The sequence below is a fragment of the Protopterus annectens genome, chromosome 8.part0 (assembly GCF_019279795.1).
Source record: "Protopterus annectens isolate FY-2018-M chromosome 8.part0, PAN1.0, whole genome shotgun sequence".
NCBI classification, from domain to species: domain Eukaryota; kingdom Metazoa; phylum Chordata; order Ceratodontiformes; family Protopteridae; genus Protopterus; species Protopterus annectens.
This window is the reverse complement of record NC_056741.1, coordinates 1,265,082,321-1,265,099,256: the sequence shown is the minus strand read 5'-3', so window position 1 is coordinate 1,265,099,256 and position 16,936 is coordinate 1,265,082,321. Positions and strand designations below refer to the sequence as shown.

General features: G+C 41.8%; 1 protein-coding gene across 1 annotated transcript in view; it reads left to right on the top strand.

Annotated features, from left to right (window-relative positions):
- Window positions 1-16,936, top strand: part of MEGF8 (multiple EGF like domains 8) — a 1,779,602-nt gene that overhangs the window by 1,727,008 nt on the left and 35,658 nt on the right. Inside the window, exon 39 of the mRNA XM_044079419.1 lies at window positions 2,103-2,235. Coding sequence (XP_043935354.1) covers window positions 2,103-2,235 — 133 coding nt within the window. The remainder of the gene's footprint in view (window positions 1-2,102; window positions 2,236-16,936) is intronic.

Genomic DNA, 16,936 nt, shown 5'->3' with positions numbered 1-16,936 from the left:
CTTAACTGTCCTGTTTGTTCATACCAATTCAAAAAAAAGACATCTTGCTCTTTGACATGCTGAATGGATAACTGCAGGAGGCAGAGAAGTTTCTTAGGTAATTTTGGTTTGGTAATTATTTGCTGTATGTAGCCTATCTACTCCATGAACTTGAGGGATGAGATCCTGACTACAGCTTAGATGGCCTAGGACCAGTTTTCAACTTAGACATTGGAGTAGCTGTTCAGAGAGGGATAGGAGCAACTGATGCTAGCCTGTCTATGTGAGGGGAAAGGGTTGGTCCCAGTCCTACTGCAGGTGTGACATGTGTAGGTCAGACTGCACAGTGCATATGTGTGCACCCTTTGACATACGTCACACTGTATATACACTGCAATGAAAAAGTATTTCCCCCTTCCCGATTTCTTATTTTTTTGCATGTTTGTCACACTTAAATGTTTCAGATCATCAAACAAATGTAAATATTAGACAAAGATAACCCAAGTAAACACAAAATGCAGTTAAGTGATTTTATTTATTAAGGGGAAAAAAAACTATCCAAACCTACATGGCCCTATGTGAAAAAGTAATTGCCCCCTAAACCTAATAACTGGTTGTACCACTCTTATCAGCAACAACTGCAATCAAGCTTTTGCGATAACTGGCAATGAGTCTTTCACATCGCTGTTGATGAGTTTTGGCCCACTCTTCTTTGCAGAATTGTTTTAATTCAGCCATATTGGAGAGTTTCCGAGCATAAAGCATCTTTTTAAGGTTATGCCACAGCATTTCAATTGGATTCAAGTCCAGACTTTGACAAGGCCACTCCAAAACCTTCATTTTGTTTTGTTTTTTAAGCCACTCAGAGGTGAACTTGCTGGTGTGTTTTGGATCACTGTCCTGTTTCAGAACCCAAGTGCGCTTCAGCTTGAGGTCACAAACTGATGGCCAGACATTCTCCTTCAGGATTTTTTGGTAGAGAGCAGAATTCATGGTTAATCACAGCAAGTCGTCCAGAAACAGCAAAGCAGCCCTAGACTATCACACTGCCACCACCATGTTTGACTGTTGGCATGATGTTCTTTTTCTGAAATGCTGTGTTACTTTTATGCCAGATGTAGCAGGACGCACACCTCCCTAAAAGTTCAACTTTTGTTTTGTCAGTCCGCCGAATATTTTCCCAAAAGTCTTGGGGATCATCAAGATGTTTTTAGCAAAAGTGAGGCGAGCCTTTATGTTCTTTTTGGTCAGCAGCGGTTTTTGCCTTGGAACTCTGCCATGCATGCCATTTTTGCCCAGTCTCTTTCTTATGGTTGAGTCATAAACACTGACCTTAACTGAGGCAAGTGAGGCCTGCAGTTCTTTAGATGTTGTTCTGGGTTCTTTTGTGACCTCTTGGATGAGTTGTCGCTGCGCTCTTGGGGTAATTTTTGTAGGCAGGCCACTCCTGGGAAGGTTCACCACTGTTCCATGTTTTTTCTCCATTTGTGGATAATGGTTCCTCACCGTGGTTCGCTGGAGTCCTAAAGCTTTAGAAATGGCTTTGTAACCTTTTCCAGACTGATAGATGTCAATTTCTTTGTTTCTCATCTGTTCCAGAATTTCTTTAGATTGTGGCATGATGTCTTTCTTTTTGGGATCTTTTGGCCTACTTCACTTTGTCTGACAGGTTCTGTTTAAGTGATCTCTTGATTCAACAGGTGTGACAGTAAACAGGCCTGGGTGTGGCTAGTGAAATTGAACTCTTTCCCAAAAATGTGATTAACCACAGTTACTTCATGATTTACCAAGGGGGCAATTACTTTTTCACATAGGGCCATGTAGGTTTGGATAGTTTATTTTCCTTAATAAATGATGTACTTGCATGGAGCCTAGCGTACTACTGGCATTGCACTGAGACTGTTGGTCAGCAGGAGCAGAGGTTAGGAGCAAAAGCATCCTGACTCTTTGCTGGATTATTGCCGCAATCCCCAGATGATTCCTGACACCAGGCAAAGGACACTAAGAGGAACAAATGGGGATGGGGCTTGCGAAACTGTGGAGACAAACATACATACCAAAAACCTTTCTGCAGTTCTTAGCAGTATATGTCATCTCTGATTTTAATTTCATTTTTGTTGTAGGTGTCAGTGTAATGGACATGCTGACACATGTAGCGAGATTGATGGTACCGGATGTCCCTGCCAAAATAACACAGAAACTGGAACATGCCAAAACACTGCACAAAGTGACAAAAAAGACTGTTACAAATACCAGGTATGTACAGGAAGTGTCTAATAGTGGTATATATACATGACAAAGTAACGACAGTATCTTCTGACTCCTTAGAATTGTGCAGCTTTTATCCCTTTGTAGGCTGTGTAATTTATTTTCAACTTAGACTTTTCTGCAGTTCATTTTTGTTTACGTCATGAGTATGAGCAGCTCCTGCCTCACTGTACCGTCTGCATGCATCTTCCCAGTACAGCCACTAGTATGCAATTCTTAACACATATTTAATGTGGTTACTGCAGCAAAAATTACTAGCATGATCGATATTACCTCAGGTACTTGATTCTGTTCTTGGCTTTTTATGAAGAAATGCTTTCTCTGAGGTGATACGTCACTCATTCATCACTTTGTATATAATGCAATGCCCTATCATGAGCCATCCCAAATATCCATGGTATTTTCATTCACTGAACTGCCTGCTGAATTTTAGTGAAGACATATTGAAATTCTTCCATCACTAGGTGTAAATTCACTAGTACACTTTTTCATCATTGTCTCCTCTCAACTGTGTCAGCACAGGTACACACAAAGTAGAGGTTTATTTATTTTATTGTCAGACGTTCTGAAGGTAAAATAAATACATAAAGAAAAAATGTATTTCTTGAATGAAAATAAGCAATGTGTAGTACATCTAACACAGCTGTCTCTGTTAGAATACAGCCGGGTAGCTGTCTTTACGGATCACTGCGATTTAAAACATTTATTTTCATAGTGTACAGTTGCAGCGGCTATGCTTTTCAGCCATACCGCTCAGTGGCAAAGTGCTGCTGCAGCCTTTTGGTTTCAGCGATGTAGCTTGCAGGGAAATGTCTCACGAGCTACATGCCAGAACCTTCCACTCCCATTTCAAATACCCCTTTCCCTTCTCCAAGTCCGAGTCCCCTGGCCCAGAGAATATCTACACGTTACTCCTAGTGAGGACTGTTGACCTTGCATAAGAGTAGGGAGGGTGAAAATTCTGCTTGCTTCCTGGACAAGAATGCTGTATAATGATGCAAACAGACATCAGCTTTTTACAAGGTATGTACAGACATCTCTAAGGAGTAGAAGAGTGTGCAGCCTGAAGGAAGGGAAGGGTGCTTAGCTCTGGAAGTCAGACCAGGTTTTAGGCATTCTGCCGTATAAGTCATGGTAGTAAGGACTACTGCAACAGTGATCTATATGAATAATGCTGTACACTTGTGCAAGAACTTACCAAAAGGTAGTAGACATTTAGTAGAATGGACTGCAGCAGCAGTGATCTACTCGAACATCTACTTTTATTGTTACTTCTTCCACGATTGAACTTCCTAGTTTGGGAGAAATATTGAGGTACTTATATACTCCTGTCTTTATGTATTGGAGTACTTATGGTTCTAATGGAAATAGTTGTGGGTGTTATGCTGATCAGTTTATTGGAATACTTTTATGTTCATGTTCTGTTTAATTATGTTTAAAGCACCACAGTTTTGTTACCAATTATTTTTTGCAAGAAATAAGTATCTTCAGTACTCTTCTGGCAGCATTTAATGGCTTTATTACGCCAGCAGAACTTTTCTGTTCCATAATCCACACACGTTTCAGTAGTTGTAGTACTTTATGTACTACTGATATAGTTTATCACATCTTCCCAACTGTTTCATCATGACCCTCGTCCGAAAAAAGATAGTATAGTTGTGTGTAGATGTACTTAACTGTAACGTGATTGATCTTCATACAGTTCACTGTTGCAGTTCATATCTCTGAGGTATCCTGCCAGTGGGTAGCCTGAAGGTTGGCCCAACTACCCATCATCTTCCAAACCCCAGGCCAGTGTGTTATAGTGTTTTAAAGCTGTTAAACGCTAAATGGATAGGCATTTAAATGCATAAAGATGTCCAAAATGCAGGTCCTTATCTGCAGGAGCATTATCCTATTCCACAAGGGTTAGGGTATCCTTCAAGCGAAACCTTACCCTCAGTGACTCGTACCTCTCAACTGTACAGATTTTAGCAGAATGTCCAGTTTTTTGCCTCATATAGTGTTTTTCTAGCAAATGATTGGCAAATCATTAAGGGTTGAAGTCAGAAAATGATGACAAACATTTGAGTATCAGACTTCATACCCTTCAGAAAAATTCTTGTTAATGCAAAGCTTGTTATTTTATCAATTTTCTAAGAGTAATATTTAAAATGTGTCCCTATTTTGTGGCCTTTGTTGCCTCCAGTATTTATGGCTTTGTCCAGATTTCTTGCTCTATGAGGTTGAGAGGTATGAGCCTCATCCCCATGGTGGTCTTGAAATATCTCTAAACTTGTGCAGTTACTAATTTTCTATCCCAGTTCTGAAAAGAGAGTGAGTATGATCTTGCAGACATTGGATATACGTAGACATTTAAGGCATTCTGTTGACTGACGTGTGAATTTCAGATAAACTGGGCAGTTATTTGTGATGTTCATCGTGTTTCACTGTTGCAGTCATTACTCTTGCGTTATCCTGCTGGCAGGCTACCCACAGTCAGCCTGAATTTCAAAGTCCTGGTCCGGTGTCGGTTGCTGTTGCCTCTTCCCTGACGTCAGTGTGCCAGGGGTATAAAAGATGCAGCCAACGCCATTTTCTTCAGTCTTTCTTGCTGTGCGGTGCCCGAAGCAAAAGCAGTTCGCAAGTGCCAGTCGGCCGACTCCTGAGATTTTCACAATCGAATTTCAGATCCGAAGTCTTCATTAAAGCTAAGTACCCCATTGGGGAAACTTTTTTCTTGCTCCAGACAGATGTCAGAAAAAGTTAACAATTGTATTTCTTGTGGAAAGCAAATACCTCATAAGGATTTTCATTCTTACTGTATTCCTTGCCTAGGCCCTGATCACAACATTGCTAGCTGTCGGTTTTGTGCTAGATTTAACCAACGCACTGTTAAGCGTCGGTACGATTTTGCCTTTCTTTACTTTGGCCAAAGGTTTAATTATATAATGCCGTCGGAACAGCCGACTGGAGTTTATAAAAAGCGCAAGGAAAAGGACAGGCATCTGAGGTCCAAAACTGATGAGGCCCCCTCTAGGCCAGTCACCGGTTCTCAGTGAGGCGCTTTTGCAGCCCTTGACGCCTGCTACCTCAGAGCCACAGGCTGCTTCCGACTCCCACGTGGAGCCAACTAGGCCTCTGGATACTCAAGGTATTGGTCCCTCGGAAATTATTCCCTCAGATGGGTCCTGAGCCACTGAGCAGGCATCGGTTTCTGAGGGTGTTTTCAGACCTACACAATTATATGTTAAGCCAACCTCAGCTTCAAAGACTAAAACAGCTCTAAAGACAAAGAAACAAGTACAGCATTCTCCTGGACAGACTTCCATGCCTAAGAAACAGATGCTTAAAATGGCCGAAGACCTAATTACTTTGATCAGGGGTTCCCATCCCCCTCCTGATAAGAGGCCTAGGCAAGAGACAGTATGACTCTTCTGATCAGGTTTCAGTTTCCTCTGATTCCTCTTCTGAACAAGGATACTCTATTCTGCCCTATGAGGATTCTGATGCTGAAGAATCTATTCCTTCAGCCTCTCCTCCTGAGGATTATTCCTTTGGGGAAACCCTGCATACCATGAGGGAGCATTTTCACTGGGAGAGCCAAGATTACTCAGAATCTAAGAAAAGGCTCAGAGACTTTCTGTTACTACCTCATCACAGAACTCTTACTATTCCACCTGTGCTAGACATTGTAGATGATGTATGTTCAGAGTCCGGCCTGTCTCCTGACTCTTTACCCCCTGCACCTGCTAAGCCAGACAGATATTAAAGGGTTCCAGACTCTCATAAATTTCTATATAAAAACCCTGCTGCTGACCCAGAAACTATATCTCAGGTTCCCAAAGGGATCAAGGCTTCCACTGCAAAAAACCCTGTCCCCTGTGATAGGTATTGTAGGGCACTGGACAGATGGGGGAAAAAAGTTTACACTTCTGCTACCTTGGCTGTAAGGGCTTTAAATTGTCAGTTTCATATGCTTAAATATCAGCAGTATTTAATGTCACTGCTTAAACAGAAAATGTTGACAAATTCTGAATGCTCAGATAACAAGGAAATGCAGGATTTATTGCATGCAGCTGAACAAGTGGGAAAGCATACTTTGCAATGTGGTTTTGATTCACTGGAGGCCTCTTGCAAGGCCGCTGTTACGGGTTCTGTCATTAGAAGGCATGCTTGGTTAAAGGAACAGAATCTGCCTGATCATGTTAAAGCAAAATTACTGGATGCTCCATTACAGCATGATACTTTGTTTAGTGTTAAGGCAGAAGAGGTGTTGAAGAAAATGGAGGATAAAGCGAAATCCATGCAGACAGTTAAGGAATTCTTACAGGTACAGCCACCCAGATTTAGCAGGAACTGGCCTACAAAGAATTGGTCCTTTCCAGTGTCAGACAGGCCACAAAGAGGCAGATACAGATGCCCCAGAGGCAGATCCCAGCTTCAAGGCTCATACAGGCCTAAACAATGGGGTGCTTCTACCGCCAAAAGCGGAGAAGACAAATCACAACCATACAGGAAACAGTCCCAATGACTTTCCTCTGCCATATCCAAGCACTTATCTCTTGGCAGCCCCCTTAGGGGGAAAACTAGCACTTTTTTCACCAAATTGGCACATAATTACCCAGGACAAATGGGTCTTGAACATAGTGTCTCAGGGCTACAGGTTCCACTTTCACACCCTGCCAAGGGCAAAAGGTATGCCAGACCTGCTACACAATCAATGGGCAGAGGCACAAAAGCAAGTTTCATCCCTCATGGACATGAGGGCCATTCAACAAGTACCACAGCAAGAGCAGGGTCAAGGATTTTACTCGAGACTTTTCTTGGTGCCCAGAAAGGACAAACCCTGGAGACCAATATTGGACCTATCTATACTAAACACATTTCTGGATGTTCCAAAATTCAAAATGTTGACTTTGCAGCAGCTACTGCCCATGCTGGGCAAGAAGGCTTGGCTCGTAACTTTGGACCTAAAAGAGGCATACCTGCATGTCCCAATCAGACAATCTTGCAGAAGATACCACAGATTCATAGCTGGCTCAGTGCACTACCAATTCTCTGCACTGCCCTTTGGCTTATCTACTGCGCCCAGGGTCTTCACAAAATGCCTGGCACCAGTAATTGCATTTTGCAGACAAAGAGGAATTCAAATATATCCTTACTTGGACGACTGCCTTGTTCAAGCAGAGTACAAAGACATTCTATTAAAGCATCTGGCGTTTGTAAAAAGATTACTAATTTTTTTAGGGTACACAGTAAACAAAAAGAAATCAAAACTAGTACCCTCTCAAGAGATAATATTCCTGGGTGCAAGCTTAATTACAGCTGCCCAGATGGCTTATCTCACGCCAGACAAACAAAGGCAACTGACTTCTTACTTCAAAGACCCAGTTACCTGCAAGGAAAATCCTGCAGGCTTTGGGCTTCATGGCATCCTGCATTCTGCTAATTCCATATGCCAGACCGCATATGAGGAAACTACAATGGTATCTAAAAAGTGTTTGGACTCAACATTGCCACAGCCTGGAAACATTAATTACCCTCATTCCCTGCCTGCAACAGGAGTTTCGATGGTGGGCAACAGGCCTGTCACCACAACAAGGGACAGCCATTCACTTTACCCACAGCCAGGCAGACACTAACAACGGATGCATCAGATTATGCCTGTGGGGCCCACATGGCAGGAAAATGTATTCAGGGTGCATGGCCCGCAAGCCAGATGCGTCTTCATATCAATCAAAAAGAGATGCTAGCTGTTCAGAATGCCCTGACAGCTTTCAAGGACCTACTTCATCCAGGACAGCTACTGATAAAGACGGACAATACTACAGTCATGTGGTACATAAACAGGGAGGCACACATTCCTACCCCCTCTGCAGACAAGCCATGACTTTGTGGGACACAGCATTTACTTATCAAATTCACCTGCAAGCACAATTCCTGCCAGGAAAAATAAATACTCTGGCAAATGAACTCAGCAGAAACCTCATGGATCCCCACGAGTAGAAACCGGATCCACAAGTCTTCAGCATAACAAGGAAATGGGGATGCCCAGACATAGATCTATTTGCCTCCCTCACAACTGCCAATTACAGAGATTCTGCACAAGGATTTATCACAAGCTAGCATGGAAAGTGGATGCCCTATCCTTCAGCTGGAAAAACCTAACAGTATATGCCTTTCATCCACTGCCTCTCCTCCCCAAGGTACTCTTAAAAGTCAGACAAGAGAAGCCAAAAATTATACTGATTGCCCCAGACTGGCCTTGCCAGCACTGGTACCCAATCCTAAAGAACTTGTCTCAAGGTCCAGCCTGGACATTGCCTCAAACTTCTCACTTACTGACCCAACAAAACAATCAGATCCTGCACAGCCAACTCAGGACCTTAAATCTGGCAGCATGGCAGATAATGTAGCCATTCAGAACACTCCTCTTTCAAAAGCTGTCATGGATGTTATCTTGGAGACCAGGAGGCACAGTACCAGAAAATCTTATGCAGAAAAATGGAAGAGATTCTGTGCTTGGAACCAGGAACAAGGAATTGACACATTTGTACCAAATATTCCTCAGATTTTACAATACTTAACTGAGATGCTGGACAAAGGCCTATCCTTTTCATCAATTAAGATTCATGCCTCTGCCATTTCAGCCCATTACAATACGGAACCACCTATTTTTTCTCATCCTTTAATAAGGCAGTACCTCAGAGGGGCCAAAAACATAAGACTTCCAAGGAGAGCACCAATACCTGCATGGGACCTCAATTATGTCTTGGAAAAGCTCACACTACCTCCTTTTGAGCCAGCCTGAACGGCTGATATTAAATTCTTATCCTGGAAAACAGCTCTGCTCCTAGCAATAACCTCTGCAAGACGAGTCTCGGAGTTACAGGCACTCATGGCTGTGGAACCTTTTATCATTTTCCATCCAGACAGGGTTTCTCTGAGGATGAACCGTACATTTATGCCAAAGGTGGTGCCCAGTGTGGCCCTTAACCAAACCATTCACTTGCCTACCTTTTATCCAAACCCACAGAACAAGGGTAAGAGACTTCTGCATTCTTTGGACATACACAGACAGCTACGCTTCTACTTGGACAGAACTAAAGCTTTCAGAAAGACTGAGCAACTTTTAGTGGCATATGCTGCAGGATCACAAGGAAAGGCGATCTCAAAGCAGACTATTTGTAAATGGATAGGCCATTGCATTTGTTTCTGCTATTCACAGCATGGCAAATCGGTGCCTAAGGGCATTAGGCCACATTCTACCAGAGCAGCAGCCACTTCAGCAGCCTTCCTCAGAGCAGTACCAGCCAAAGAAATCTTAGAGGCTGCAACTTGGAGTTCAGTGCACACTTTTACAAAGCACTACCACTTACCTCTCTACTCCGAATCCTGAGCAGGCCTTGCCACTGCAGTTCTGCAGGGCCTCGTAGCCTCTCCTAATCCTATTTAGAGCAGCCACCCATCCTCAGCTTTGGGATTCAACCCAAGAGTAATGACTGCAACAGTGAAACATGACGAACATAGTACAGTTGTGTACCTACCATAAATGTATTCACTGTTGCAGTTCAGGTTACCCTCCCACCATCCCCCTTTCATTTGCTGGGTCTTAACTGTACTTCTCTATTCTATACAACCTATGTGGTGTATTTGCTTGTAGATGAAGGAAATGTTTACTTTAGTGCTTGCATGTTTATTGGCATAATCTATGTAGCCTACCCTTCTGGGGGCACCTGCCATCTGGGGCAAGAAAAAATGAAGAAAATGGCATCGGCTGCATCTTTTATGCCCCTGGCGCACTGACGTCAGGGAAGAGGCGACAGCAACCGACGCCGGACCAGGACTTTGGAATTCAGGCCAACTGCAGGTAGCCTGCCAGCAGGATAACCCAAGAGTAATGACTGCAACAGTGGATACACTCTAACATCTACATTTATAGTAGGTACACAACTGTACTTTCTTCATGCTGTGGACCCCTGTAGCTAACCAGTGTCTTGCAGACCCTCTTTAAATTGTTGATTAACTGCATCACTTTCTTCTCTAACAGGTGTGGCAATAGGATTGGGCAGGTAAGAGCTCATTTTGGCGCACAAGCTGCTGCCACTGTTTCCATGTCCAAGAACATCGTTGTCCACAGTATTTGTGAAGCTGCCACTTGGACTTCATTCACAACTTCTCCAAGCATTGCAGGCTGGATACAAAGTCTAAATGGAGGACTGGATTAGCCAATACAGTATAATATGACATGTTATACCCTTCCAATCATGCCTGGGGCTAGGGCCCCCACACTGCTTGGTGCTCTTCCATTCATCTTATGATTGTACTGCAGCAGTGTTCCTTACAATGAAAACAGTACAGATGTGTGAGGCACAAATCATAAAGTAGAACAGTAATTGTTAGACTATTGGTTTCCATTGCCTTTCCATTGATATAGCCAAGAATGGAGGCTACTGCCCTATATTGTGTAGTTTTAATCTGAAGAGTTGTATATGATTAACCCTTACAAATGATCCTGCTCTTGTGTTTAGTGTGATTAATGGAGGGAGGGGCATTGTACTTAATTGTAAAAAATTTAGGCAAGAAACAAGAACACTTTTCTCATGTTTCTCATGATGCCACAGAAGGTAGAACAGATTACGTTTTCTTTACTGCAGAGGACAGCTGTGGCGGGCCTAACTTTGTACCCCTTAGGGACATCCAGTTGCTTTGCAGATCTGTCTGAGAGACTGATATTTGTAACTAATCGCATTCTTCTTTTGCTTGTAATGCTGCAAAAATCTGTCTGTTAAAAAATTATAGTAACTACCCTCAGACAGTAGTAATTTAGTATAGTATTAATAAAAAAAAGAGCAAAGTCATTGCCATGGGTCGTGGAATGAGCAGCTTGCATGTGTGAACAAGTGGGGTGGCAATGTTGTAGTTAGCATATGGAGAAGATAGATCAAGAAACCACCATGTTTAACACCAAGAGAGATATCATAAAACCTTGCGGTGCTTGGTGATGGTTGCCTCCTCTGGTCATTTAATGTTTCTAATAAGTAAAGTTACTAAATTGTAAAGTAAACATAGATTTTTGATGTGGTCTTTGATGCATAGAAGAGCGACAATTCCATATCTCAGAAGGTGAAGTAGTAGTATTGTAGTCATAAATATGTGTGGACTTTCATGGCCACTTGCATGATGTGCATATGTAAAGTGATTCGTCAAATTTTGCTGCACACCTGAGCAAGAAGTAAAACCTTGTTGGTCAGCAGTGCAGCAATATGCAAATGAGCAGCAGCAGCATCATAGGTGTGACCTCTATAAATGAGAATTGTGCACATCATGGACATCCTCGCAGTAATGAAGTTGTAGTGTACAGTAATTCAGAAATGCTGGTAGTGTGCAGCTTTTCCATGTCACGCCCATTTACTTTAATAAGGAGCATTGTTTCTCCTGCCTGATCAGAATCAAAATGAGCTGCCCATTACTATATAGCTGCAGTCCTCAAAATGGGGAACCTGTCTACACTTGTGAAAATTGGATGGTGTTGTGATTCATAGGGCTTTGCATTTGGGTTTTGATGGGATTCAGAGGCTTGTTAATTATATATCTGAGCAGCGTGTGCAACATAACTGTGATCTTTGTTTACGAGTTCTGCACATGGAGTTTGCAGCTGAAATTGAGCATTTTGAAGTGGAAGAGAATCAGAAGATGGAGTGGGGCTGCCTTACAGCTTTGCATTTGTCAGGTAGAAAACTGAAAAAAGTGATGCAGGTAAATGTTACAGTGGTAGCAAATGGTCTGGAAGTGATAACTGAATTGTGGATTTGGTTTGCAGCATCCTTGAATGTTTAGATGTGGTTGGAGTGGAGGATACAGTTTCTGCATCATCAGCATGTAGTTCTAGGGCCTGTTAAATTCAAGACATGAGAGAGTTGAGACAAAGCAGCAAAGATAGTAAAATAAATTGTAGAGGTGTCGTAACAGTTGATTGGAATGGAAGACAGGGTAAGGATACAAAATGTGGGAGTGCTTGGAGATTTTGAAGATGAAGAAAGGGAGATTTGATGTACTGTGTGAAAGACTAGGATACAAGGTACATACTTTGCAAAACAATCATTGGGGATTGCAGTGGTGAAAGGTTTGCTAGCATCAAACTCAAAGGAACCTAGGCTAATAACAATATAATTTGCAACATGTTATGAATATGAAAAGAAGTGAATATCTGACCGTTGTGACAACCTGGTAGGTAATCTGTGGCTGGGTGTCCAGTTTATATTGAGCATTATTATTCCAGATTGACTTTGAAACACTGTCTGCAATTTGTGGAAGCATTAAAGAAGAGTAAGAATAAAAGATTTAAAATAAAAATTGACATTTCTTTATACTTTAAAAATGTTTTGTGTTAATGGGATTACCAATTTTTGAAAATCAAATTGCTGAAGTAAAGAAACTGTTATTGAGATAATGTCAAAAGTTGAGCTGGAGGAAGCAAGGACTGTTAGACTGAAAGATGTTGATGTTACTAGAGAAATAGACAATGAATATAAAGAGGATATGGGTTTGTGATATAAAGGTCAAATGTTTGCTTGTGCAGTCTCTGTAGTAAAATGGCTTGAAGAACATGTTAGCTGTACTTGTACTGTTCAGACATTAGTGTAAGGGACTGTTCAACAAAATATTCAAGTTTAACAGGATATTTATCCATTGCAGTACTGTAAAGGGGTAGATTTTGACCTTGGCATCTGGTTTCTGATTATTTTTCATAGTTATGAATAGAAGCAGTATCATGATGCATGAGAGATAGAGCCCAACTAATAAGAATGTGGTGTTAGAAATAAATACTGGTGCAAACATTAACCATATGAAACTGTAACAATCAAGTTTGCATTGGAATATGATAAAATATTAACCTTATGATTAATGAATGTTGTTAGTGCATATGCTGCACAAGTTGGGTGTGCAATGGACGAGAAAGAAAAAAAAATTTGGGAGTGAGTTGGATGAAGTGGTGATGAGTGTACCCAAGGGTGAGAGTGTTGATTGGAGCAGATTTCAATGGGCATGTTGGTGAAGGGAACAGAGGGGCTGAGGAAGTGATGAACAGGTATGGTGTTAAACAAAGGAATGCAGAAGGTCAGATGGTAGTGGATTTTGCAAAAAGGATGGACATGGCTGTGGTGAATACATATTTTAACGAGAGGGAGGAGCATAGGGTTACATACAAAAGTGGAGGAAGATGCACACAGGTGGGATTATATTTTATGTAAGAGGGCCAGTTTGAAGGAGATTGGAGACTGTAAAGTGGTGAAAAGGGAAAGTGTAGTTAGGCAGCATAGGATGGTGGTTTGTAAGATGACGTTGGTGATCAAGAAGAGGAGGAGGAGTGTGAGGGCAGCACCAATGATCAAATGGTGGAAATTGAAAAAGGGTAATTGTGAGGTGGAGTTCAGGGAAGAGTTAAGACAGGCACTGGGTGGCAGTGAAGAGTTACCAAATAGCTGGGTAACTACAGCAGAGCTAGTAAGGGAGACTCCTAGAAAGGTGTTTGGTATGACATCTGGGCAGAGGAAGGACGACAAGGAGACGTGGTGGAATGAGGAAGTACAGGAGAGTATACAGAGAAAGAGGTTGGAAAAGAGGTGGGATTGTCAGAGAGATGAAGAAAGTAGACAGGAGTATAAGGAGATGAGGTGCATGGCAAAGAGAGAGGTGGTAAAGGCTAAGGATAAGGCATATGAAGAGTTGTATGAAAGGTTGGACACTAAGGAGGGAGAAAAGGACCTGTACCGATTGGTAGACAGAGGGACCGAGCTAGGAAAGATGTTCAGCAGGTAAAGGTGATAAAGAATAATGAGGGAAACATGCTTACAAGCGAGGAGAGTGTGTTGAGCAGCTGGAAAGAGTACTTTGAGGGGTTGATGAATGAAGAGAATGAAAGGGAGAGAAGACTGGATGATGTGGGGATAGTGAATCATGAAGTGCAGTGGATTAGCAAGGAGGAAGTAAGGATAGCTATGAAGAGGATGAAGAATGGAAAGACGGTTGGTCCAGATGACATACCTGTGGAAGCATGGAGGTGTTTAGGTGAAATGGCAGTGGAGCTTTTAACCAGATTGTTTAATGAAATTTTGGAAAGTGAGAGGATGCCTGAGGAATGGAGAAAAAGTGTTTTGGTACCGATTTTTAAGAATAAGGGTGATGTGCAGAGCTGTAGTAACTACAGAGGGATTAAACTGGTCAGTCACAGCATGAAGTTATGGGAAAGAGTAGTGGAAGCTAGGTTAAGAAGGGACGTGATGATTAGTGATCAGCAGTATGGTTTCATGCCGGGAAAGAGCACTACAGATGTGATGTTTGCTCTGAGAGTGCCGATGGAGAAGTACAGAGATGGTCAGAATGAGTTGCATTGTGTTTTTGTAGACTTAGAGAAAGCATATGACAGGGGTGCCTAGAGAGGAGTTGTGGTATTGTATGAGGAAGTCTGGAGTGTCAGAGAAGTATGTAAGAGTGGTACATATGTACGAGGGTAGTGTGACAGCAGTGAGGTCTGCGGTGGGAGTGACTAATGCGTTTAAGGTGGAGGTGGGATTACATCAGGGATCGGCTCTGAGCCCTTTCTTATTTCCAATGGTGATGGACAGGTTGACAGATGAGATCAGACAGGAGTTCCCATGGACTATGATGTTTGCAGATGACATTGTGATCTGTAGTGAGAGTAGGGAACAGGTGGAGGAGACCCTGGAGAGATGGAGATATGCTCTAGAGAGAAGAGGAATGAAGGTCAGCAGGACTAAGACAGAATATATGTGCGTGAATGAGAGGGAGGATAGAGGAATGGTGAGGATGCAAGGAGTAGAGGTGGCGAAGGTGGATGAGTTTAAATACTTGGGATCAATAGTTCAGAGTAATGGTGAGTGTGGAAGAGAGGTGAAGAAGAGAGTATAGGCAGGATGGAGTGGGTGGAGAAGTGTCAGGAGTGATTTGTGACAGACTAGTACCAGTAAAAGTGAAAGGGAAGGTCTACAAGAGGGTAGTGAGACCAGCTATGTTATATGGGTTGGAGACAGTGGCATTGACAAAAAGGCAGGAGTTAGAGCTGGATGTGGCAGAGTTAAAGATGTTAAAATTTGCACTGGGTATGGCAAGGGTGGACAGGATTAGGAATAACTATATTGGAGGGTCAGCCCATGTTGGAAGGTTTGGAGACAAAGCCAGAGAGGCAAGATTACGTTGGTTTGGACATGTGCTGAGGGGGGATGCTGAGTATATTGGGACAAAGATGCTAAGGATGAAGCTACCAGGTAATAGGAAAAGAGAAAGGCCTAAGATAAGGTTTGTGGATGTGGTGAGAGAGGACATGCAGGTGGTTGGTGTGACAGAGCAAGATGCAGAGGACAGGAAGAAATGGAAACAGATGATCCGCTGTGGCGACCCCTAACAGGAACAGCCAAAAGAAGATGATGATGATTAACCTTATGATTAAGTCTTTAGACTAAATAAACTTAATGGACTTTCTGTTTTTGCTTATATTATTTAGCAAACATTTGCCAGATTTTGGGGATGATATTCATTGAGTTTGTGTAGAATCTGTACTGTAGGGTAAAGCAGTAACCTTATGTAACTTTGAACATTGACTTGAATAGAAAATATAATATTGAACATATGACCTGAGTAATTTTAAGTATTATAGAATATGGTGAAGTATTAGCCATATGTAAATGATAAAGCTACAAGGAAATGCTCATTTGTGTTTGTTCATGAATATTTTATTATACAAAAGAGCCGTTTACACATTGAGCAGTTATTGTAGAATCTAAAGTATTAACACTATGAAGATTACAGAACTGTAAGAAAAGTGATGTCTTTTGACGTATTTCATGAAGGTTTCTTTATAGTAAAAAAATTCTTCATCTTTGTATATAATGCAAGAAATGACAAAACAATTGCATAAAGAGGCTGGTTTTAGATTTGAGTTGTTTATGATATAGTATGAATTGCCTGCTCAACAAGCAGGTTTAAAAAAAAATGGGAAAAATCCATGAATTTCTTAAAATATAATTGATAGACTTGTTATGTCTGTTTATGTGGGTAGCAGTTTTTTTTTCAAATGCACATTTTGCTGATAGATAGGAAAAGTGTCTTTACATATCAAATCCGTATTTCACTGAATCCTACTATAGCCTACTCCTCTGCATTCGATATTGGGCGAGTGACTTGTTTGTGTGGATGTGGTAGGATTGTTTGTGAAGGTTGTCTGCTGTTTTGTTCTGGAATGTATGCAATCTGTTTCTATATGACTGTGAGGTCATTTGCATATATCCTAAGGGCCTCTATTACAGGAAGTTTAAGGTATTGCACAGTGAAAACTCTAGCTTGGCTGGGGTTTTCTTGTAGTTCTTAATAATTGGTTTGCCTGTGTGACCCTTTTACACTTTGATTTGGATGTTAGTTGGGATATTTTGCAGACACCTTAATGGTTATGGACATCAGCCGGGTTATAGACCCTGTTTCTCTAAAATATAGCCAAACATTCTATTTATGCTCTGCTGACAATATCATAAGAAGGCTGAAACATGCATGGCTATAAATAGTGGGGTTTGGCTTTATGGGTCTGAATGTATCCACAAAGACATAAAAAGAAAATGTAAAAAGTCGAGGGCATTCATAAGCCATATTGCTAAAACACTTAATGTCATTAAGGGGTCATTTCCTTGTATCC